This window comes from Pecten maximus, chromosome 6 (genome assembly GCF_902652985.1).
Source record: "Pecten maximus chromosome 6, xPecMax1.1, whole genome shotgun sequence".
NCBI lineage: Eukaryota > Metazoa > Mollusca > Bivalvia > Pectinida > Pectinidae > Pecten > Pecten maximus.
The window spans coordinates 13,159,840-13,186,913 of NC_047020.1; the positions used below are offsets into that span (position 1 = coordinate 13,159,840).

Sequence of the window (27,074 nt, forward strand, 5' to 3'; positions counted from 1 at the left end):
GTATGACCGAGAGACTTGTATATCAGATGTGTATGAAGGCGGTATTTTACCAGATGGGGCTCCTACGTCCACTGTTCATATCAGGGTTACTGTCTTTCGAGTCTTGATGTACACTTATGTGCCATTAAGCCTATCCGATGCCATCATTTTTCAAGTAGCGTAAACTAAACAACACCTTCATATACATCTCTGTAAGTTTCATATCATTTGAACTTCAAATGGGCGACTGCATGGGGAATACTGTCACTAGTAATAACATGCAATAAAAATAATTAATTGCTAGAGACATTTAGCGTGAGACTTCTACCTGTCAACGATGTCGGCCGTACAACATTATTGCTAAATTACAAGCACGTAATAATGCATCAATAGAAAGTGTGTCTAAATATAAAAATACCTACTATCCTATGGCGGCTAAATGTGTAAAAAAAATATGTGTAAAAATAAGAAGATTATATATCCATACAAACATAAAGAAGCAAACAATGAAGGGCAGTTTCCATATCGATTTATTGTGTATGCCAGCTGGGGTCTCTACTGGAAGTTTGTAGTTGGAAATTCACAGTTCTATAAATAGTCGCTGGGTAAATATACAGTAGTATGATTCACGGTGGTACACCTGCTCAATCGGCAAATATTTCGGTATTAATTCCATTTCTGTTTTTCGTTTAATATTATCACCAATACCGTACTTTTGAATGTCTATTCGTCATATAGTGGAATTAACAATATGAAACTTAAAATACCTAATCATCTACAAATAACTGTTAATCTTCACACTGTAAATGTGAGTAAAATATACCTGTTAATTCATCAGAAAGTGGGGTAGCTATGAAACATGTACTTGTATATACTTTCCCGATTGGCTCAATGTTAACGAAACTAAATGAAATCTTTAAAATCTTTCTTCATAATTAGTATTGATATGTTGAAAATAAAACCATTTAATCAAAATAACCCATAGTCAAACAGTAGGTCACAGTGACCCAATTTATAAATGCCAATTATATCTAATATATATTCCACATTTTGATATTGGTCAGGACTGGGCTGTCAATCATTTTGATATTGGTCAGACCTGAACTGTCAATCATTTTGTTTTAATTTTTATTCCCGCTAATAGTATGATCTCAGATATAAGTAATGTAATTAAATGTGTTCTGCTCGATTTCCCAACGTTGATAGATGTCAAGTAACTTTTGAAGCATGTATAAGCAGAGATATACAAATGTATTCGGCCGAGTCAGGTCTCCGACTCCAGAGGTTACGCTCAGTGTGCGGTGTGACTCCTCGGCATTAAACCTATCACCTTTGTATATTTTGTAACTAAATGCATCTAATATAACAACATTTTTGTATTCATCAAAAACTTCAAAACAAACCCGGTGTTACTTACACTTATAAGACACAAAAGGACAATTTACCAACATCATGATGAACTTAATCATAGGATTTTATCGCCATTTATAATATATATATATATATATATATATATAACATTTTATAAGAAAAATTGGGTTGTCTATATATTTTTTTCTATTATAGATAACACGCGTGTCATTGGTTTTGTTTATCAATTTCCATCATATCTAGATTGGTTTAAAATAGCTAGTAAATTGAAGATCATCTTCTAATGGTGTTATTTGATATTGTGTTTAAATTTGTCCTCTTCTTATCAAATCTTACATTTACATTTACATATACATGTTATTCCCTGGTAAATCCTGACCGTCTGCTTTCTTTTCCTCTTTTACCGATTCTGTGTGTAGAAATGACAAAATCGGATTTTAACTAAAATCAAAATTCAATGGACAAATCATTGTATTGTTCTCAGTACAATGGCCCTTTGTTTTTGCATTGAATAATAAGAACATATTGGTGTATTTATATCTTTTATTATGAGTTGACATGTCTTTGATGTTTCACCGCTATCATAAGAGTTACTACACAGTTCATAGCATCATCAACTTCAATACCAACCTTCCGTGACATTACATTTCCATACTCTGGTAACGGACTCAAGCAGCCTCTAAAGCATGACACCAACAATCATTATAGTAACTCTTGATTCCTCAGTAGGCTGAAGTTCAGATCATCACCATGCACTTCCCAACGTCTTTGTGAGGTGATAGAGTATGAGTATTTTTTTAACATTCATTGACAGTACTTAATTTACAAATCGTAATACCTATTGTAAGTCACCCAAGACCTTATGATCAAGTAAGCGTAATTGTTTTTGCAGCGAAGCTGATAAGAAACCACATAGGAAAAAATCGCAAGGAACACAAGTTTTACAGTTTAGTATTCACACATACATCTGTCTAAAACAACTCCGGCCTGGTACCAAAACAACTCCGGCCTAGTACTAAAACAACTCCGGTCTGGTACCAAAACAACTCCGGCCTAGTACTAAAACAACTCCGGCCTGGTACCAAAACAACTCTGGTCTGGTACTTTATGACACAATAGCCTTGACCGTGCCCCGGATGTAAGTCCGACACACTGGACATTTCTGTAAAGCTGAAGCACACATTGGACACGTGACTAAATGTCCACAGGGTAGGAACACTATACTGGCCTCCTCGTCTAGACACACCTTACATGTCTTCTGTTCACGAAGTTCCCGGTTTTCCTCTGCTAGCTCATCAATATCTGTAGGAATATCAGTCGGACAAATAAACACTACATCCAATCACATCAATAGGTTTGAGCAATACATATTACCGTTCATCAATAAAAATAGTCAATTGATATCTAGTTCCCCAAAATGTTTAAAATCCAATATTAAATTTAGAATAACCCGTTTTCTCAGTTTTACCTTTATAGGGACCTTCTGTTGTCGTTTCTACTTTCGTTTCGTCGCTTTTACTTTCAGGTCGTTTTTCTGTTCCATCATGGTTCGTGTGTTCGTTATTCAAAATGTCCTCTCCTGGAATAACGTCAATGTTCTCATCTTCTTCGACTTCCCAAACAATAGTCAACAGCTTTCCGGCACTTAATCCCATTCCTGAGGTTACAATTCATTAAATTCTAATCATTAAGAAGAAAACGCAACTGGCAAAATCATAGAATTAATGTGTCATATTGAATAAAAATGCTATGTTCGCTTTAATTTCAACGAGTTTATTAATATATTAATATTTTCGACCAGAACATTTATCGTTTAAACATTTCCTACTTACCCTTACCGTGACGCTTTTTGTAAACTGTTATGGCTTTAGCTATGAGGGTTTTACTGTATCCCATCTCCATAACACTTAGCACAGCTGGGTGATCAAACAAGTTTAATTCCTTACTTGGATTTGATTTCAGTTCCTGGTAAAAATAAATGATATCAATAAACGAAATATTACATTTTGTCAATATAGTATGTTTATTTTATATACAGCTTCACCACACCAATACACGTCTCTGACTATTATCAGAGCTTATCGGAGCTGTTTAACTACCAATCAACATATGCAGTCGGAGCTGTAAATAACAACTTAATTACATACGACATTTCCAGCATTATCATGTGCACAGTTCCTACACAACGGAGTAAAGAATCTTGTTCACTGATACAACCTTCGATCACGTAACCACTCCCGGCCTACCACCCCCTCCCCCACCCTGCCACCCCCTCCCCCACCCCCGGCCTACCACTAGACCAATATGACTTAAGACATTTTTACTACCCAAACAAGCCATTCTTGAGATCTTACCCTAAACTGAAAGTTTCGGATGTTTTATCGGCCTTTTAAATCCCAATATCAGATTTTTAATGGCCGAGAAAACACCAGATAATTCTTACCCGTGTATCAGATGGTTTGATTGCTCCCGACTGGACACCCATTATGAATTTGTCTCCCTTGGTCAGTCTCATGAACGGACAAAACGGGAACCATCGCGCATGTTCATAGAAAGGATCATCTTCCGGGTCCCATTCACGTAATCCTCCTGCACAATGGAAGCATCTCACATAGTCGTGTGTCCCTGTTAACAGAGATAAAAGACGAATACGTTTACCTGATTTTTATATCCATTTATCACACTTAAACACTATTATAAAGTACCATTTTCAAATTGATTTGATCACTCAGACAGTATAATTGAATTACATACATGAAAATATAGCAACTTAGTTTGATTTCATTAATGACCAAAAACAAGCATTCACCTTCATAGAAGAGACCCTGCTTTAGCAAGGTCCTCGGGTCGTTGTTGGAGATGCAAGGGCCACTGTCTGTACGAGTCGAGGCGTGTGGCTAATATGGCGTACTGTTGGTATTTCGGTCGACATGTTGTCAAAGCCTCTGTCGAAGCAGGAATTATTATGGCATCCGAATGATTTGTAGAAATCAATGTTTGTGCTAGAAGAATCTGTCCTTGTGTGTTGATCACGTGATTCTAATTTTTGTGTGTCATTTGGAGCCACGTCGGAATATTCCGTTCTTGAAAAGTCTTCATTTTCACGTTGATATACGGCATCATTTCTAGGCCATCGGTTTGAAATGTTGTCAGGCACATTTTGACTTGATTTTGTTGCTCCCGGTACCTGTGGGGTCGGTTCGATGGTAGTTTCCGCTTCCTGTGATATAACAAATGATGTATATGTACTAGTATCTACCTGTTGTCGTGTGCTACCGTCCAATCTTTTGTCTACTTCTGTGTCTTTGGGTGGACTACAAAAGACATGCGAAACGATTTCGTCTTTGAGAGATTTCGATGCAGCTTCAGATTCGCTTGTTCGAAAGAATGGACACTCCGGAGATTTCATTAAATGTATAGATCTCGGATCATCTTCCTTCTTCCATCCATCGTACTTTAATTCGCAAAAATGACAAACCACTGCATCACCACGCCCAGCATAGTGAAAACCTGCATCTGACAGCACAATAGCACTCAATGAAGATGAATAAGGGTATGAAAAGTAACTTGCAACTCGTGACTGGTCGGCCATCTTTGATTTCGTAGGTCCGTATTCTGTTTTTTCAAGTGGACAAATGACGTGGCATATCTCCGCAGTTGACGTTATCATGTTTTGATATCTGTAAAAGATGCATTTTTCTATCAGTAGAGACATACAAAGACACATTGTAACATCACACACAGCCTTTTTTTAGGCTGTGTGAAGTTAGCTCAACATACGACATACGACATACGACATTCAAAACTTCATATCTTGTGTTTTTACCAGCCAACGAGATAACTTTTGAATGTTCAGCGGCTCAACATACGACATATGACATTCAGATTTTGAATGTTCAGCCGCTGAACATACGACATACGACATTCAGATTTTGGTTTTGAATGTTTAGCGGCTCGACATACGACATACGACATTCAAATTTTGAATGTTCAGCCGCTGAACATACGACATACGACATTCAGATTTTGAATGTTCAGCCGCTGAACATACGACATACGACATTCAAAACTTCATATCTTGTGTTTTTACCAACCATCGAGGTAACTTTTGAATGTTCAGCCGCTGAACATACGACATACGACATTCAGATTTTGAATGTTCAGCCGCTGAACATACGACATACGACATTCAAAACTTCATATCTTGTGTTTTTACCAGCCAACGAGGTAACTTTTGAATGTTCAGCGTCTCAACATACGACATACCACATTCAAATTTTGAATGTTCAGCCGCTGAACATACGACATACGACATTCAGATTTTGGTTTTGAATGTTCAGCGGCTCGACATACGACATACGACATTCAAATTTTGAATGTTCAGCCGCTGAACATACGACATACGACATTCAGATTTTGAATGTTCAGCCGCTGAACATACGACATACGACATTCAGATTTAGAATGTTCAGCCGCTGAACATACGACATACGACATTCAAAACTTCATATCTTGTGTTTTTACCAGCCAACGAGGTAACTTTTGAATGTTCAGCGGCTCAACATACGACATACGACATTCAGATTTTGAATGTTCAGCCGCTGAACGTACGACATACGACATTCAGATTTTGATTTTGAATGTTCAGCGGCTCGACATACGACATACGACATTCAAATTTTGAATGTTCAGCCGCTGAACATACGACATACGACATTCAGATTTTGAATGGGCAGCGGGTTTTAGCTGCGGGAGTTTTGCTGTAAATGCTCAGCCAGCCAACGAGATCCGGCAAACCGTTTAAAACGTTCATATCTTGTGTTTTTACCAGCCAACGAGGTAACTTTTGAATGTTCAGCGGCTCAACATACGACATACGACATTCAGATTTTGAATGTTCAGCCGCTGAACATACGACATACGACATTCAAAACTTCATATCTTGTGTTTTTACCAGCCAACGAGGTAACTTTTGAATGTTCAGCGGCTCAACATACGACATACGACATTCAGATTTTGAATGTTCAGCCGCTGAACATACGACATACGACATTCAGATTTGGATTTTGAATGTTCAGCGGCTCGACATACGACATACGACATTCAAATTTTGAATGTTCAGCCGCTGAACATACGACATACGACATTCAGATTTTGAATGTTCAGCCGCTGAACATACGACATACGACATTCAGATTTTGAATGTTCAGCCGCTGAACATACGACATACGACATTCAAAACTTCATATCTTGTGTTTTTACCAGCCAACGAGGTAACTTTTGAATGTTCAGCGGCTCAACATACGACATACGACATTCAGATTTTGAATGTTCAGCCGCTGAACGTACGACATACGACATTCAGATTTTGATTTTGAATGTTCAGCGGCTCGACATACGACATACGACATTCAAATTTTGAATGTTCAGCCGCTGAACATACGACATACGACATTCAGATTTTGAATGTTCAGCCGCTGAACATACGACATACGACATTCAAAACTTCATATCTTGTGTTTTTACCAGCCAACGAGGTAACTTTTGAATGTTCAGCGGCTCAACATACGACATACGACATTCAAATTTTGAATGTTCAGCCGCTGAACATACGACATACGACATTCAGATTTTGGTTTTGAATGTTCAGCGGCTCGACATACGACATACGACATTCAAATTTTGAATGTTCAGCCGCTGAACATACGACATACGACATTCAGATTTTGAATGTTCAGCCGCTGAACATACGACATACGACATTCAAATTTTGAATGTGCAGCGGGTTTTAGCTGCGGGAGTTTTGCTGTAAATGCTCAGCCAGCCAACGAGATCCGGCAAACCGTTTAAAACGTTCATATCTTGTGTTTTTACCAGCCAACGAGGTAATTTTTGAATGTTCAGCGGCTCAACATACGACATACGACATTCAGATTTTGAATGTTCAGCCGCTGAACATACGACATACGACATTCAGATTTTGATTTTGAATGTTCAGCGGCTCGACATACGACATACGACATTCAAATTTTGAATGTTCAGCCGCTGAACATTCAAAATCTGAATGTCGTATGTCGTATGTTGAGCCGCTGAACATTCAAAAGTTACCTCGTTGGCTGGTAAAAACACAAGATATGAAGTTTTGAATGTCGTATGTTCAGCGGCTGAACATTCAAAATTTGAATGTCGTATGTCGTATGTCGAGCCGCTGAACATTCAAAATCAAAATCTGAATGTCGTATGTCGTATGTTCAGCGGCTGAACATTCAAAATCTGAATGTCGTATGTCGTATGTTCAGCGGCTGAACATTCAAAATCTGAATGTCGTATGTTCAGCGGCTGAACATTCAAAATCTGAATGTCGTATGTCGTATGTTCAGCGGCTGAACATTCAAAAGTTACCTCGATGGTTGGTAAAAACACAAGATATGAAGTTTTGAATGTCGTATGTCGTATGTTCAGCGGCTGAACATTCAAAATTTGAATGTCGTATGTCGTATGTCGAGCAGCTGAACATTCAAAATCAAAATCTGAATGTCGTGTGTCGTATGTTCAGCGGCTGAACATTCAAAATCTGAATGTCGTATGTCGTATGTTGAGCCGCTGAACATTCAAAAGTTACCTCGTTGGCTGGTAAAAACACAAGATATGAAGTTTTGAATGTCGTATGTCGTATGTTCAGCGGCTGAACATTCAAAATCTGAATGTCGTATGTCGTATGTTCAGCGGCTGAACATTCAAAATTTGAATGTCGTATGTCGTATGTCGAGCCGCTGAACATTCAAAACCAAAATCTGAATGTCGTATGTCGTATGTTCAGCGGCTGAACATTCAAAATCTGAATGTCGTATGTCGTATGTTGAGCCGCTGAACATTCAAATGTTATCTCGTTGGCTGGTAAAAACACAAGATATGAAGTTTTGAATGTCGTATGTCGTATGTCGTATGTTGAGCTAACTTCACACAGCCCTTTTTTTAACACTTACCTGAACAAAGTTAGAATTATTGCTAGTTGTTATGAAATATATATAGATTGTGATCCTTCCATCAGAAGTATGTAGATGGAGACGATACGATTCATCTAAAGCCCGTGTTTGTCTGAACTATTTTCATTATAACGCTGATTACCTGTGTAATGATAAGCAGCTAGAGTATATAATGAGCTGAAGCAGACATCACTACAAGACAATATAACACCCCAATATAGCACTGACTCCCAATATAACACCCCGATATAGCACTGACTCCCAATATAACACCCCAATATAGCACTAACACCCAATATAACACCCCGATATAGCACTGACTCCCAATATAACACCCCGATATAGCACTGACTCCCAATATAACACCCCGATATAGCACTGACTCCCAATATAACACCCCGATATAGCACTGACTCCCAATATAACACCCCGATATAGCACTGACTCCCAATATAACACCCCAATATAGCACTAACACCCAATATAACACTAACACCCAATTTGTAGTAGCACTGAAGATATCAAATATTGTCATATACACGGTCATATCCACATATGTTGATATCCATGTGGTCAGAAACGTGTTCTGGTGACTTACGAGACCGATTAATAATTATATGATAGAAATATGTATGTTAATTATATTGGTCACATCTAAACCAAGACTCTGACATAAACTGTATTACTACATAAAACTATATTGTTAGTCACTGGCCACGTTGTTATTACTGCTAACGTGACAATAAGTGTGATTGTGTATTTTTAGATTCAGCTATAAATAGAATGAACGTCATCCCTTTAATTATCTTCACGAGGGAAACTAGTTTTGGTTAACCAATAATATCGGCGGCTAAATATACTCAGAGAATCACCGAGGTATCATCAATATACATACAGGTATATAATGATATCTGTTTGTCTTACTAGAATATATTAATTGTTAGGTAATAATGGTTATTATGAACATGGTCATCGATACATCTGAAATCAACATAATCGACATTTATTGTATTTGTCATTTTTTATATATTACATATATATTACATAGAATTGCCTAAGATTTTCCCTCCCACTACATCCATACTGTATTATATGCAAGTGCATGTACACACGAGTGACAATTAGTCACGTTGGCAGTATAATATCAGAGATTTTGGCTGGTGGTCAAAATAAAAGCATTACAAAAATGATCTGTGAATTAAATTGTATTTTGTCGCTAGTTTCTATGTTCACACAACAAAAACCGTCATAGACACAGCATTGTCTCCAAATTCTAACCGCATAGCTTAACAAATCACTAAACTAATCAAATGTCGTCTAACTGTGATGATTGTTATTAGTAAATCGCCTATAAACGATACATGATAAACTCCGTAAAGTAGTGATAGAGTCAAATCTATTGAACAAAGATGATATCACATCTTACCGTTTTCTATCATAATTATGTCTCTAATTACTCGATATGTTTTACTTCTGTACGCGGATTCCTAAGTGGAGATGATCTGGAAATACACTGTAACTTACGTTTCGTCTGCATCCCTCAAGTGGTTCGTCTTTCACATCCTCACTGAACACTAAATGTGAAAGCTATACCTTGTTTCGTTCTGAGTTTTAGACATTACGTTATTGCTATATAGGTATTATTGACGAAGCGGTTAGTTTCTATTTCGACTTTTTTTAAATGCTGTAATATGCTACTATTTTGATAATTTAGATAATGTTTAATAACCGTATGTAAATTCGATATATGATTTATTTTATTCGGCTTGTTATTGAAAAGAGCATATTATCAGAAAATGGCACAAAATATACTGTCTGCTTTCGATTCAGTAGACGACTGTTATTGAAGGAAATGTATCACACTGGTAACAGATGTTTATGTAATTCGAGCCATGCATATCAGTTATAAACTAGCATATAACTAATTAGAAAAGAAAACACATATCAAGTATATTCTTATATCGAAATATGGGTTTCCAGAATGGAAATACCAGTATACCAAAATAGGACTCGGAATCAAAGATTTCCGTAGATCTGACATCATTTCATGTGTTAGACATTTCACAGATGCAATGTTAGTATGTGTCAATGCCAATGAAGACCTGTTTTAAATAAAAAGTTAATCTGGCAGATAATTGGCTTACAATGCAGGTGTTTTGGGGTACATTTTTCCTCATTTAAAAAATTTTATCGTTCAAATTTGAATCTGAATCGGATCGTAACGGAACAAAAATGGAGAGCAACTAAATGGATTATAATGTACACCAGCAACTGAAGTGTCAATCGTTTCGGTTTACGATGTTTTTCGCTTTTTTTTTTTTTTTTTACTATTTTCGGTGTCGGGGCAGCGCCTTTCGGTCTAATTAAGCTACCAGAAAAAAGAGAGAAAACAAGAAATATCTTTAAAAAAAGATAAACGGTATAGTTTTGATGCTGGTGGTTATAATGTAAAACTGCTGGTGAAATAAATTAACGAACTAATTAATAAATGTGCAGTTTCAGCACGGATAACAAAATTATATCAGTTTGAATCATTTTTGGTGGTAATAAGACTGCATTTGAATCAGGAATATGATGTTATTAATGTGTCATTTGAATAGATACGTCCACTTATTCAGCTTGCATTCAATCTTAACTTTGTTTCGTTTTTACATTTGTAACTACACATCTGCATTCTGCATTTACCGCTACATTGACCAATCACATACTTCATCTTGACCAGTAACGCCACCTGTCGCATCTTATCCGGGTCCAAAAGAATATTATACGGCTATGCCGAATAACAGGCTTTTAACTTCTATCATTTGTCATGTCATATTTTGGCTGTAAACAAATGTATCTAAAAATAGATTAATTGTATCCTAGCTATTCTTACCGTTGCGATATATCCCGACACATCAATCGGTATGCATTTGTGTGGCACGATGTATTTCAACATTAACCCGACAAATATTTATATATTGTATGATCGGATTTCTAAGGAGGGTCAAATTAGAATACAAAATTTCCTCTCAAAAAGTCAGGTATTTCTTAATCTATTTTTAGACTCGACACAAACACAGATCTAGATATCACTATATCTGGCCCGGTAACGTAGCTCTGGACGACGGACGGACACTTTCTGACATGGTCGTCGGAGAGAAGTGTAAACAGGGTATGCAGACAAAGACAATCGTAGGTTTGTCGACATTATGTTAGAACATTGTTTTAATGATAGTGATGTAATGTTAATTATTTTAATTTTAAACCTCGCAATAGCCGGGTGACCTATATAGTAGGTAAATATTAGTACTACATGTATATATAATAGCAATCGACAATTTAGTTAGCTGTGAAAGCACTAGAATGTATACATGTATATATATATAATAGTAAATGTTAACTTACGTTATATAGGACAAGGTATATGTTCCTCAGTAGTATATACCGCCATATTGTATTTACAGAAAATTTCAATAAAAAACATGAAGATGTGATTTAACTTCGCAGACACTTTAATGTTTTATTTTAGATAAAACGTTAGCTTATATTCCTCATTCGAAACTAGAAACATCGCAAAAACTCTACTCCAAATATTCCGGTGTAATGGAATTTTACACACGTGGAAATATCGATAGGTTACCGGTGCAGCGAATCGTGTTTAAAATCTATTTTAAGGCTGTTCATATACGATTGGTGGGCGTATCTGGAGTCCCTTAGAAGTTATGTGGTATACTTAGAATCAATATATGTGTATTGGGGAGTTTGTAATCTAGTAGCTGTACGCTTAGGAAGTAAAAACTTTCAGATACGTTAAACAATAGATAACATTGTAAAACAAAACAATGGCGAGTATATCTAACATCCACGGCGAGTATATCCACAGGTGCCTGACTCGTTTTATCAAATAATAACATATAAGAGTACATATAAATCTCATTTATTGTACTCTTATATGTTATTATTTTATAAAACGAGTCAGGCACCTGTGGTATATCTAACATCCAAGGCGAGTATATCTAACATCCACGGCGAGTATATCTAACACCCAAGGCGAGTATATCTATCATTCACGGCGAGTATATCTAACATCCAAGGCGAGTATATCTAACATCCAAGGCGAGTATATCTAACATCCAAGGCGAGTATATCTAACACCCAAGGCGAGTATATCTAACATCCACGGCGAGTATACATGTATCTAACATCAACGACGAGTATTTCTAACATCCACGGCGAGTATATCTAACATCTAAGGCGAGTATATCTAACATCCAAGGCGAGTATATCTAACATCCACGGCGAGTATATCTAACCACGGCGAGTATATCTAACACCCAAGGCGAGTATATCTAACATCCAAGGCGAGTATATCTAACATCCACGGCGAGTATATCTTACATCAAAGGCGAGTATATCTAACATCTACGGCGAGTATATCTAACATCCAAGGTGAGTATATCTATCATTCACGGCGACTATATCTATCATCCACGGCGAGTATATCTATCATTCACGACGAGTATATCTAACATCCAAGGCGAGTTTATCTAACATCCAAGGCGAGTATATCTAACATCCAAGGCGAGTATACCTATCATTCACGGCGAGTATATATAGCATCTACGGCGAGTATATCTAACATCCAAGGTGAGTATATCTAACATCCATGGCGAGTATATCTAACATCCACGGCGAGTATATCTAATATCCATGGCGAGTATATCTAACATCTACGACGAGTATATCTAACATCCACGGCGAGTATATCTAAAATCCAAGGCGAGTATATCTAACATCCACGGCGAGTATATCCAACATCTACGGCGAGTATATCTAACATCCAAGGCGAGTATATCTAACATCCACGGCGAGTATATCTAACATCCAAGGCGAGTATATCTAACACCCACGGCGAGTATATCCAACATCTACGGCGAGTATATCTAACATCCAAGGCGAGTATATCTAACATCCACGGCGAGTATATCTAACATCCAAGGCGAGTATATCTAACACCCACGGCGAGTATATCTAACATCCAAGGCGAGTATATCTAACATCCAAGGCGAGTATATCTAACACCCAAGGCGAGTATATCTAACACCCAAGGCGAGTATATCTAACATCCAAGGCGAGTATATCTAACATCCAAGGCGAGTATATCTAGCATCTACGGCGAGTATATCTAACACCCAAGGCGAGTATATCTAACATCCAAGGCGAGTATATCTAACATCCACGGCGAGTATATCTAACATCCAAGGCGAGTATATCTAACATCCACGGCGAGTATATCTAACATCCAAGGCGACTATATCTATCATCCACGGCGAGTATATCTATCATTCACGGCGAGTATATGTAACATCCAAGGCGAGTTTATCTAACATCCAAGGCGAGTATATCTAACATCCAAGGCGAGTATACCTATCATTCACGGCGAGTATATCTAACATCCAAGGCGAGTATATCTAACACCCAAGGCGAGTATATCTAACATCTACGGCGAGTATATCTAACATCCACGGCGAGTATATCTAACATCCACGGCAAGTATATCTAACATCCAAGGCGAGTTTATCTAACATCCAAGGCGAGTATATCAAACATCTACGGCGAGTATATATCTAACATCAAAGGCGAGTATATCTAACATCCAAGGCGAGTATATCTAACACCCAAGGCGAGTATATCTAACATCCAAGGCGAGTATATCTAACATCCACGGCGAGTATATCTTACATCAAAGGCGAGTATATCTAACATCTACGGCGAGTATATCTAACATCCAAGGTGAGTATATCTATCATTCACGGCGACTATATCTATCATCCACGGCGAGTATATCTATCATTCACGACGAGTATATCTAACATCCAAGGCGAGTTTATCTAACATCCAAGGCGAGTATATCTAACATCCAAGGCGAGTATACCTATCATTCACGGCGAGTATATATAGCATCTACGGCGAGTATATCTAACATCCAAGGTGAGTATATCTAACATCCAAGGCGAGTATATCTAACATCCACGGCGAGTATATCTAACATCCACGGCGAGTATATCTAACATCCACGGCGAGTATATCTAACATCCAAGGCGAGTATATCTAACACCCACGGCGAGTATATCCAACATCTACGGCGAGTATATCTAACATCCAAGGCGAGTATATCTAACATCCACGGCGAGTATATCTAACATCCACGGCGAGTATATCTAACATCCAAGGCGAGTATATCTAACATCCACGGCGAGTATATCTAACATCCAAGGCGAGTATATCTAACATCCACGGCGAGTATATCTAACACTCCAGGCGAGTATATCTAACATCCAAGGCGAGTATATTCTAACATCCACGGCGAGTATATCTAACATCAAGGCGAGTATATCTAATCATCCACGGCGAGTATATCTAACATCACGGCGAGTATATCTAACATCCAAGGCGAGTATATCTAACATCCACGGCGAGTATATCTAACATCCAAGGCGAGTATATCTAACATCCACGGCGAGTATATCTAACATCCACGGCGAGTATATCTAACACCCAAGGCGAGTATATCTAACACCAAGGCGAGTATATCCAACATCTACGGCGAGTATATCTAACATCCATGGCGAGTATATCTAACATTCACGGCGAGTATATCTAACATCTACGGCGAGTATATCTAACATCCATGGCGAGTATATCCAACATCTACGGCGAGTATATCTAACATCCATGGCGAGTATATCTAACATTCACGGCGAGTATATCTAACATCTACGGCGAGTATATCTAACATCCACGGCGAGTATATCCAACATCTACGGCGAGTATATCTAACATCCAAGGCGAGTATATCTAACATCCAAGGCGAGTATATCTAACACCCAAGGCGAGTATATCTAACATCCAAGGCGAGTATATCTAACATCCAAGGCGAGTATATCTAACATCCACGGCGAGTATATCTTACATCAAAGGCGAGTATATCTAACATCTACGGCGAGTATATCTTACATCAAAGGCGAGTATATCTAACATCCAAGGCGAGTATATCTAACACCCAAGGCGAGTATATCTAACACCCAAGGCGAGTATATCTAACACCCAAGGCGAGTATATCTAACATCCACGGCGAGTATATCCAACATCTACGGCGAGTATATCTAACATCCAAGGCGAGTATATCTAACATCCACGGCGAGTATATCTAACATCCACGACGAGTATATCTAACACCCAAGGCGAGTATATCTAACACCAAAGGCGAGTATATCCAACATCTACGGCGAGTATATCTAACATCCATGGCGAGTATATCTAACATTCACGGCGAGTATATCTAACATCTACGGCGAGTATATCTAACATCCATGGCGAGTATATCCAACATCTACGGCGAGTATATCTAACATCCATGGCGAGTATATCTAACATTCACGGCGAGTATATCTAACATCTACGGCGAGTATATCTAACATCCACGGCGAGTATATCCAACATCTACGGCGAGTATATCTAACATCCAAGGCGAGTATATCTAACATCCAAGGCGAGTATATCTAACACCCAAGGCGAGTATATCTAACATCCAAGGCGAGTATATCTAACATCCAAGGCGAGTATATCTAACACCCAAGGCGAGTATATCTTACATCAAAGGCGAGTATATCTAACATCTACGGCGAGTATATCTTACATCAAAGGCGAGTATATCTAACATCCAAGGCGAGTATATCTAACACCCAAGGCGAGTATATCTAACACCCAAGGCGAGTATATCTAACACCCAAGGCGAGTATATCTAACATCCAAGGCGAGTATATCTAACATCCAAGGCGAGTATATCTAACATCCAAGGCGAGTATATCTAACATCCACGGCGAGTATATCTAACATCCACGGCGAGTATATCTTACATCAAAGGCGAGTATATCTAACATCTACGGCGAGTATATCTAACATCCAAGGTGAGTATATCTATCATTCACGGCGACTATATCTATCATCCACGGCGAGTATATCTATCATTCACGGCGAGTATATCTAACATCCAAGGCGAGTTTATCTAACATCCAAGGCGAGTATATCTAGCATCCAAGGCGAGTATACCTATCATTCACGGCGAGTATATATAGCATCTACGGCGAGTATATCTAACATCCACGGCGAGTATATCTAACATCCACGGCGAGTATATCTAACATCCACGGCGAGTATATCTTACATCCACGGCGAGTATATCTAACATCCACGGCGAGTATATCTTACATCAAAGGCGAGTATATCTAACATCTACGGCGAGTATATCTAACATCTAAGGCGAGTATATCTAACATCCAAGGCGAGTATATCTAACATCCACGGCGAGTATATCTAACATCCAAGGCGAGTATATCTAACATCCACGGCGAGTATATCTTACATCAAAGGCGAGTATATCTAACATCTACGGCGAGTATATCTAACATCCAAGGCGAGCATATCTAACATCCACGGCGAGTATATCTCACACCCAAGGTGAGTATCACATCTAACATCCAATTGAGGTCGGTCCGGGCAGCGGGCCGCTCATATCTATGGCGTGTTTTAGAGATACAGAAGCCGACAGTTATATAGATACATGGCGAGTGTTTTAGGTACAGACGCCGACAGCTATAGATCCATGGCGAGTGTTTGAGGTACAGAAGCCGACAGCTATAGATCCATGGCGAGTGTTAGAGGTACAGACGCCGACAGCTATAGATACATGGCGAGTGTTAGAGGTACAGACGCCGACAGCTATAGATACATGGCGAGTGTTAGAGGTACAGAAGCCGACAGCTATAGATCCATGGCGAGTGTTTGAGGTACAGAAGCCGACAGCTATAGATCCATGGCGAGTGTTAGAGGTACAGACGCCGACAGCTATAGATACATGGCGAGTGTTAGAGGTACAGACGCCGACAGCTATAGATACATGGCGAGTGTTAGAGGTACAGAAGCCGACAGAGCAGATCCATGGCGAGTGTTAGAGGTACAGATCGAAGCCGACAGCTATAGATACATGGCGAGTGTTTTAGGTACAGACGCCGACAGCTATAGTTCCATGGCGAGTGTTTTAGGTACAGACGCCGACAGCTATAGATCCATGGCGAGTGTTTTAGGTACAGAAGCCGACAGCTATAGATCCATGGCGAGTGTTAGAGGTACAGAAGCCGACAGCTATAGATACATGGCGAGTGTTAGAGGTACAGACGCCGACAGCTATAGATACATGGCGAGTGTTAGAGGTACAGAAGCCGACAGCTATAGATACATGGCGAGTGTTAGAGGTACAGACGCCGACAGCTATATATACATGGCGAGTGTTAGAGGTACAGAAGCCGACAGCTATAGATCCATGGCGAGTGTTAGAGGTACAGACGCCGACAGCTATATATACATGGCGAGTGTTAGAGGTACAGACGCCGACAGCTATAGATCCATGGCGAGTGTTAGAGGTACAGACGCCGACAGTTATAGATCCATGGCGAGTGTTAGAGGTACAGACGCCGACAGCTATAGATACATGGCGAGTGTTAGAGGTACAGACGCCGACAGCTATAGATACATGGCGAGTGTTAGAGGTACAGACGCCGACAGCTATAGATCCATGGCGAGTGTTAGAGGTACAGACGCCGACAGCTATAGATCCATGGCGAGTGTTAGAGGTACAGACGCCGACAGCTATAGATCCATGGCGAGTGTTTAGAGGTACAGACGCCGACAGCTATAGATACATGGCGAGTGTTAGAGGTACAGACGCCGACAGCTATAGATCCATGGCGAGTGTTAGAGGTACAGAAGCCGACAGCTATAGATACATGGCGAGTGTTAGAGGTACAGACGCCGACAGCTATAGATCCATGGCGAGTGTTAGAGGTACAGACGCCGACAGCTATAGATACATGGCGAGTGTTAGAGGTACAGACGCCGACAGCTATAGATACATGGCGAGTGTTAGAGGTACAGACGCCGACAGCTATAGATCCATGGCGAGTGTTTTAGGTACAGACGCCGACAGCTATAGATACATGGCGAGTGTTAGAGGTACAGAAGCCGACAGCTATAGATCCATGGCGAGTGTTAGAGGTACAGACGCCGACAGCTATAGATCCATGGCGAGTGTTTAGAGGTACAGACGCCGACAGCTATAGATCCATGGCGAGTGTTAGAGGTACAGACGCCGACAGCTATAGATACATGGCGAGTGTTAGAGGTACAGACGCCGACAGCTATAGATCCATGGCGAGTGTTAGAGGTACAGAAGCCGACAGCTATAGATCCATGGCGAGTGTTTTAGGTACAGACGCCGACATGTACGTGTATTATGTACATACATACCTAATCAGGCTCTTTACAATACAAGCTGATCTGGTGATAGACCTGCCATCAATAGGAAAATAGTGTCTTTACAAAACCTGCACTTTAATGTAACAATCATGAATAGTTACGTTGACGACTTGAACAATCTACCCGTAAACCAATAGGTTTATGTTCATACGCTTTACTTATTTCTTCGTAATTGGAAAAGTTCAGTTATAATTAAGTGGTGACCTGGCCATAACGCGTACTTCCTACTTCCATGTACAGGTCCTTTGATTGGTGTATATCCGATAAGTATGATTGCTACGATTTCTTAGAATGCACGTGATTCGTACACGTTTGACTTTGTATCATATCGAAAATTAAAACTTCTACAGTGAAATAATACTAAGTAGATCGACTTATCAACTATTTCCTTGTAACGATATCGTTATCAACATACAACGAATCCGCTTTATTTTCTGATTTTTCTAGTTAAAATTCTCGAAACAAAGATAATATTTATCTTTATACAATTGGATGTTACAAATTCTCTCTTTATACAAACTGTAAGCAGTCTGTGGAATTACCGACATCCATCTGTTAATAGTAAACAAACACGCATTTCCAGACATACTTACCAAACCACATAATCCTGTCCTTACTTTACGTCCATATAAACGTTACTGACATGCTTTACTGTTTAGGAAATGAAAATCTGTTGGTGAATACAAACAGAGTTTTTTCAGAAATGTGGTATGAAATCAAAGTGATATAAAATTTACTCTTACCTTGGTTTGTAATATGTATTGTAAATAGTTTCTTTGTTATATTGATGAATATCAATACAATAATATAGGTTTAAATCAAATGTGTATACTTATGGCGTATATATGGATGTATACAACTGTGTAAGTTATATACACATAATCATTGTGTGTGTTAGTTATATACATAATTTATCAGTTTCTCTCCCCACGTTACTCCCGTCCCCCTCCTTCCCTCTTCCTGTTTTTAGTCTTTACTTCCTGTACACAAATCGTTACTTTCATCATTGTGACTTGCAATCGCATGATCTCTTATTTCAACGCTACTTTTATTACAATATAACCTAACAATTCCGTTTTATTGGCGGAATATCTATTTCAATTCGTGAACTTGTTATTTATTATCTAATAGTCACAAACTTGTTATTTATTATCTAATAGTCAAAAACTTGTTATTTATTATCTAATAGTCACAAACTTGTTATTTGTTATATAATAGTCACAAACTTGTTATTTATTATCTAATAGTCACAAACTTAAGACAGGCAAGGATAATTAATACACAAAAAAACACTAATTTGATATGAAATCATAAATACTTTATTGATAAATAAAAATAACAATTAAGAGATACAGATATAAACCACATAATTTTAAAATAAAAACAAGCAATATCCCACTACAATTGAACAGGCAAGAATACAATAGGTAATGTACTCGAGTGTTTTATTACATTTTTACCAGTGAAATATCAAAATTTATTCATTCTATAAAAGTGATATTTTTCACTAGTGAAGAATATCATATTTTTCACTAGTGAAAAATATCACTTTTGCTGATTTGACCAATCAAATTAATGATTACAAAATACCAAAATAATTGACCAATCAGAAAGCCCGACATATATGTCAGCACCTGGACAGGGGAAACTACATTTTTTGTTTACAAATTATCGCTGTAGTCCTAGTTAGCAGGTTTTAGTTGATAAAAAATGTAATAAACAGAATATCTAACAGTGTCTTCAGTAAAACCAAATATATTTCACTCGTGCGGCTAATATTTTGATATATTGTCATTCGTGCTGCGCACTCGTGAAAAATATCAAAATATTAGCCCCACTCGTGAAATATATTTGGTATTACTGAAGACACTGTTAGATATCCTCTATATATTCGTATCTGATTTGTCAGTAGACATTTTTATAATCAGTAATGGTGCTACCAAAAAATGACTATACATGTATTAGAAACTGTCTATTGTTCGTGCGTATGCAATATGCTCTGCGTCCTTGACATTGTGTTGCAGATCGATATAGGCCTAGCAAGTTGGATTTTTATTGTGGAAATAGGTACTAGTACTTAGATGTGGCATTACAAGTACATGTACATGTTTGTGTCGGTTCAGTTTTCACACTGAACGTACAACTGTATCTTTACTGCATGTGTACCAAAGATTCAGGAAACTTATTTATCGAAAACTGAGGGAATTCGTAATAAAAGACAGGTCTACTTATAACAGTGTATAATTGGAAAAAAAACCCAAAAAACAACAACATTAACCAAGCAATAATATATCTTATGTATGTAATTCTCATCTGGTACTGCGAGCTCAATACATAAATCCTGTTGATTGGCATCTCTTCGTATCAATACATGTCAAACGGTCACAATTTGTTCTATATTTTCCCTCCTGGTCTGTAAATTTTGATATTTTCAACATATTTACATACTTGTACATATAAATAAAAAAACGGCTGCTAAATACATTTATTGCCTCTTAATAACACAAGGATTGAAAAATCAACTAACGGATAGAGAGTTGTAAACGTACTACGATTGTTTGGAAAACAGGAAAACAGTATGAACCATACATATTTAATATACATATACATAGAAACAGCAATGATACATAAATATGGCATTGGTTATAACCCAAACAGTTCCAACACAGTTCGAATTCGGAGAAACGTCCGTATTGAGGTAAATACCGAAAGCATGAACACATTACTTCCCCTTTCCCCAACTGCGTAATTTACTTTTGTTTGAAAGGATTGTACAAGAGACGCACAACATATCGGCACCTCTCAATACAAATCTATATGTCACGTATTTAAATATGCCGCATACTGTACGTGATGTCCTGCTTGTTATGGAATGAATCACGTGTATACCATACACAGGGACCTGTTGCACTGCATGGTTACAATATGTAGACCTATCAGTGTATATAGCACAGGGACCTGAGAACTGGTTATAGTCTGTGAATTTGGACCTATAGGTGTATATATAGCACAGGGACCAGAGAACTGGTTACAGTCTATGTTAATTTGGACCTATTAGTGTAATATAGCACAGGGACCAGAGAACTGGTTACAGTCTATGTTTATTTGGACCTATTAGAGTATATAGCACAGGGACCAGAGAACTGGTTACAGTCTATGTTTATTTGGACCTATTAGAGTATATAGCACAGGGGCCCGAGAACTGGTTATACAGTCTGTGTGTATTTGGACCTATCTTAGTATAATATATAGAACCTGTTCAGACGTTTTGCAAAGGATTAATTAACATTCAGTAAAAATGACACACCTCTGTGCTCATTATAGCCAAATATTAATCCCATCTCCTGAAACATCTGAAAAAGTGCTGTTACCAGGATATGTCCAAATACACATAAACTGTAACCAATTATCAGGCCTTCGTATTTATATATATATATCCAAGTGTCAAATTCAGAAGGATATTATGCAAAGAGTATTAGGTCATAATAATGTACTTATATCTTCAAATGAATCCCACTCAATTAAACACATTACAAAGTGCAGGAATTGCTAAAATGAATGAATAAACCATATCATAGAAAAGGATAGAAGGTGTCTTTAATTCATCCATTTATGATTCTCAAGTTCTATTTATATATTTAGCAATTGGGAATCGCAAAACATAAATGGGCGATTTCAAAAATATCAAAATGAACATAAACAGCTGCCATGTTTTTAGTTTAGCTGTTTAATCAGTAAACTAAAATCAGTACTACTTTTTTAATGCCAAGACATATTAACTCTTAAGTCCACAAAAACCAATTCAATAACTAATCCTAAATTTTTTCTAGTAAAACTGAATGTTTTTTCCCGCATTGAGAACCCCTGAGACTGAATTTGATGTGCAGATACAATAGTTACGTTATACTACATGTATCTCTAAATAACATATATACTGTATTTCTTGTATACACTTCCTACTTTATACAATCACTAAAAGCACTAGAAGTGACAGGCCACTGTTAATGAAGAACAAAATAACAAATTAAGTTTGTATACTGTAGTTTCTTGATGTAATAAAGTCTAGTTTATAGTCCCAGTTATTTTTAAAAACCTTCATACTGATGAAACTACCCTTGAAATACACAGTAAACTGTACATTTGAGAGTATTTTTTTCTCGATCGATCCACCCTCGTTTGTAATTTGAGATTACGCAAATTGACATCAAAATAATACATGTGGGGAAAACTTTGTGATCAAAAGGACTCTGCATAATTAGTGTAATTATTAAATACAATAAACCAATAACATTTACCATTCTTATCACTAGTTTATAAAATTCTTAAAATGAAAGGCACTAAAACAGTTATTTTCAAATCAACAAAATTTAAACTATTTTTAACAAGAGATAAACTGGGCCTATATTTCCAATCTGTTTGGTTTGTCATTCAACCTTTTCCAAGAATTTCTTGATAAGTCATGACAATAGCTGAGCATGCCTGAAGTTTAATGATCCAAAGACTTACAACAACACTCTGTTAAGACAATGACAGGTGCTTTTGTAAGATGCATATATTGTACTTGCATGGTTATAACAATTCCAGTAAAACTGACAAGAAGTCAGAAAGTCCAACCAGGATCAGGACAAGGTGCCATGGCTCTTTTCTTTATAAAAAAAAAAACTGTTTCCACTAAACCAACCAACTCTATTTCTTTTCTTTTTTTCATATCCAAAGGATTTTTTGGACTTTTTGCATCAAAGGACTAATAAAGTTAAAATTCCTTCTATAACTCCCTAGTTAGCAGATTTCCTGTCCATCACCATCTTCGCTAGCCAAGGCTTCTGATTACGTTACACTCCACGAACCCTTGGCAGATATAGGCGTCAGTTCTGGCCCTCTAGCGGAGATTCGAAATTACCACCCTTTACACATGAAATTTTCAACCAATCAAAACGAACGTTACCGATTTACTTCATCGGTGATGTTTACAAACGCACATGGAGGCTTGTGTCATTTTGATGAGATATGTGATCAATGACTTCTATTAATTGATCAATCACTGCGAATGTTTCCCAATGATTGTACGTCTCTGTATTTAGATAAAATACCATGACATAGTCGACAATGTAGCTCTGCACTGGGCGCCGCAATTGTTGTTTACTGTGAAACCAAGACTGGATGTAAAACGCGATTTGATTGGGTGCCCTGGGATTCCAGGGCACGACGGTTTGAACACGACTATATCTGCCAAGGGTTCGTGTAGTGTAACATAATCAGAAGCCTTGGCTTGCGAAGATGGTCCATCACACACAATTTTTCTGCCCTGTTATACATCTATACATCAGTAGAAACATATAATTTTTCGGCATAGCCGTATAATTTTCTTTCGTTACCGGATATGAAGCGACAGGTGGCGTTACTGGTCAAGATGAAGTATGTGTATGGTCAATGTAGCGGTAAATGCAAAATGCAGACATGCAGTTAGAGACGAACAAAATTAAGATTGAATGCAAGCTGAATAAGTGAATGTATCTATTCAAATGACACATTGATAAAATCATATTCCTGATTCAAATGCAGTCTTATTATCACCAAAAATGATCAAAACTGATATAATTTTGTTATCCGTGCTGAAACTGCACATCTATTAATTAGTTCGTTAATTTATTTCACCAGCAGTTTTACAGTATAACCACCAGCATTAAAACTATGCCGTTTATCTTTTTTAAAGATATTGCTTGTTAGGTCTAATTTTGAATCGCCCAGAAAAAACCCCACCTATTATAGATCATGCACGAGAGCAGAATTTCTTTAAAAGTTTTGGCTATTAGTGGCCTAGTGAAAGATTCAGAATACAGGTGGGCTTTGAATTTGAACTTGTAAAAAAAAATGAGAGGACCCTTTGTATAAAGTTCGTCATTAAGATATTAAGCTGAAGGAAATTGAGTTGAGAATAATTATCAGCTAAACAGTGACTGGAGAGCCATCTTGAATTTCAAATGACATCTGCTCCTTTAGGAGCCATATATCCATCATACAACAATGAATTATCTTCCTCGATTTCATAAGACAAAAACCTCATTGTCATTTGTGCTTTAACCTCTATTTTTCCTTGTCTGCTTGGTTCTGCTCCTCTTAGGTTTTTTGTTTATTGATTTCCTAGGTTTATCACCGTGACTGCCAGGGTCATTTTGAGGCAGGGTCTCAATGAAGTAGTTAGTGACTACCTCATTAAACATACAGGAGGCCTGTCGAATGCCATCTAGAGCAATAAGAGTAAAGTATCTTGCCCAAGGACACAACCATGACAGTACAGACTGGCCCGTTTCTATGCTTCCCAAAAAACAAATCGACACGGGTAAGGGTCTTCACCAGAGGTTACATGGCCACCGCTCTAACAGACTGAGCCATCTCGGCTCTTAGAAGAGGCACATTAATCTCTTCATCAAAACATTCCTATGACCAAGGAATGATCCATGCCTAACTGAGTCAAAATTCCATCACTTAAAGCTTTAATCTTATTTATTCCTCTGAACGAAGAAACTATCATGTGTCAAACACTAGAATGTATTGTACCATGATAAAATATGATATCAGGAAAACAGGCAATGAACTGCCTGATACCCAATTCTTTGTCTTGGTACCTTCCTAGTCCTTGACTTGGAGGGATGTCCCTGAACGTTGTCGGGTATGACTGGCTAGTTACAAAAATGTTGAAGATGTTGGAATTAAATATGGCACTGACTGGGGATACTGAGAGGTCTGTAGGAAATTCTGACAGGAGTACTAATCCTACAAATCTATATTAAAATAGAGGAAAAACTTGTGTGACATCCAATGTTTTATAGCCACAACCAAAGTCCTAACCTCACCAAAACTTCATGACAATTTTCCCTATCCTTGCTAAACATATTGTTATCATAACAGATGAAAAATGCTGTTTTTATTTAGTTTTCAGCAGCCACAAGGAAAGTCATAGTCAAATGCCAGTTGCTAAATTTCTTTATCCCGACCAAAAAGTATGACAGACATAAATTGCCTGGTTGCCTTACAAGGTTCTGGTGTACTATGCTATAAATACTGTTTTACATATTCCAACATCGATAGAGACCATCAGTTCTACCTAAAACTTGTAACTGGTAGGTGAATCCAGTAGATCCAATGCTTTTAGGAATATTTAATGTTGCTGCAATAGACAAAATAAATTCATTAATGGAGATACTTCTGTTATTGATGATAGCCTAACAATTTTCTGTAAAATACATTTTTGTACATCATACACTACAGTTTTTTTTCCCCAAATGGTTAAAATTTCTGCAGCTTTACCAAAAGCTTGTTAAGTCTGAAGCGAATAGAATTATTTTTTGCGAAATTTCAAAACAGATTATACAATGTTTTTTTTTTCTAAAATCTTGACATTCGAGGTACACTTCCATATTTTGATTTTGTGGGCTGATGATATCCCTGCAAACATTGAAAAGCAGAAAGCCCATTGGGCCTGCATCACATAACCCCTTGAAAACAACAATGTGTACAGTATGAAAAAAATAGTAAATGTACAAATGGCGTAGTTGTGTTAATTCAGTAGTCACATGATGCAGGTGAAAAAAAGTTTCATTAGATATATTTAACCAAACCGAAAAACAATTTAGAAAAATAAAATAAGTTTCCCCTTTTTATGGTTTATATGTTTATTACTCCGCATATGCATGCATACAAATGTACAGTAGTTCAATAAGCCCGTTACAATTGGTTTTCAAGATTAATTTAGTCTCTATTCTTAGGTTTGAGTGCCTACCTTTTGTCTTTATGTTGTATTTAGTTTTCCATTCCTTGCCAAGGTCAAAGGACATTTATCACCAAACCATTGGTCGTGTTCTGTCTGAGGATTGTCGCCAGGTTCCCAGCCCTCCAACTGACCGCCACAACAGTAGCACTCACACACATCCTCCACTCCTAAATAATTGTATACAGATATACCTTTGCATATATGTACATGTAAACATGTAATGAGAATATTTAGAGAATGACATTCAGAAATTACAGGTGAAATTACAGGTGTCATTTTGAGTTCATTTAATCAATTGTACTTTTAATTTGAATTCAGACTATTATATGTACATCCAAAGCAATGCTATTCAGCAGCAAAACTACAATGTTATTTGTTATTTATTTCCTTTTCTTATAAACATGTTGGATCATAAGTTCATAATTTAGTGAAGTTTCCAACAGAGGCATTAATCAATATGCCAATTTTAATTCACTGGTAGCATCTGTCTGATCAAAGGGAGATAATTAAAAATAAAACTGAAAAAATACATGTACATCCAATAAAACTGCACTAATTAATTTCATTCTATTTCACAGTTAAATTTAATGTTCTCTAATTCAAGATGAGCA

The 27,074-nt window shown here is 37.6% G+C and overlaps 1 protein-coding gene across 4 annotated transcripts in view; it reads right to left on the minus strand.

The window, feature by feature from the left end:
* Positions 1-1,875: 1,875 nt before the first annotated feature.
* The window catches only part of LOC117329011 (baculoviral IAP repeat-containing protein 7-like), a 31,040-nt gene continuing 5,841 nt past the window's right edge, over positions 1,876-27,074 (minus strand). Inside the window, exons 3-8 of one of the 4 annotated variants that reach the window (XM_033886691.1) lie at positions 26,473-26,630; positions 4,160-5,030; positions 3,794-3,975; positions 3,189-3,315; positions 2,819-3,007; positions 1,876-2,652 (exon numbers count right to left, since the gene is read on the minus strand). In XM_033886691.1, coding sequence (XP_033742582.1) covers positions 2,456-2,652; positions 2,819-3,007; positions 3,189-3,315; positions 3,794-3,865 — 585 coding nt within the window. In that variant the 5' untranslated portion in view covers positions 3,866-3,975; positions 4,160-5,030; positions 26,473-26,630 and the 3' untranslated portion in view covers positions 1,876-2,455. Of the gene's footprint in view, positions 2,653-2,818; positions 3,008-3,182; positions 3,316-3,793; positions 3,976-4,159; positions 5,031-24,450; positions 25,861-26,472; positions 26,631-27,074 lie in introns of those variants that run through there. The other 3 variants (XM_033886690.1, XR_004533090.1, XM_033886689.1) reach the window with 3 other exon arrangements.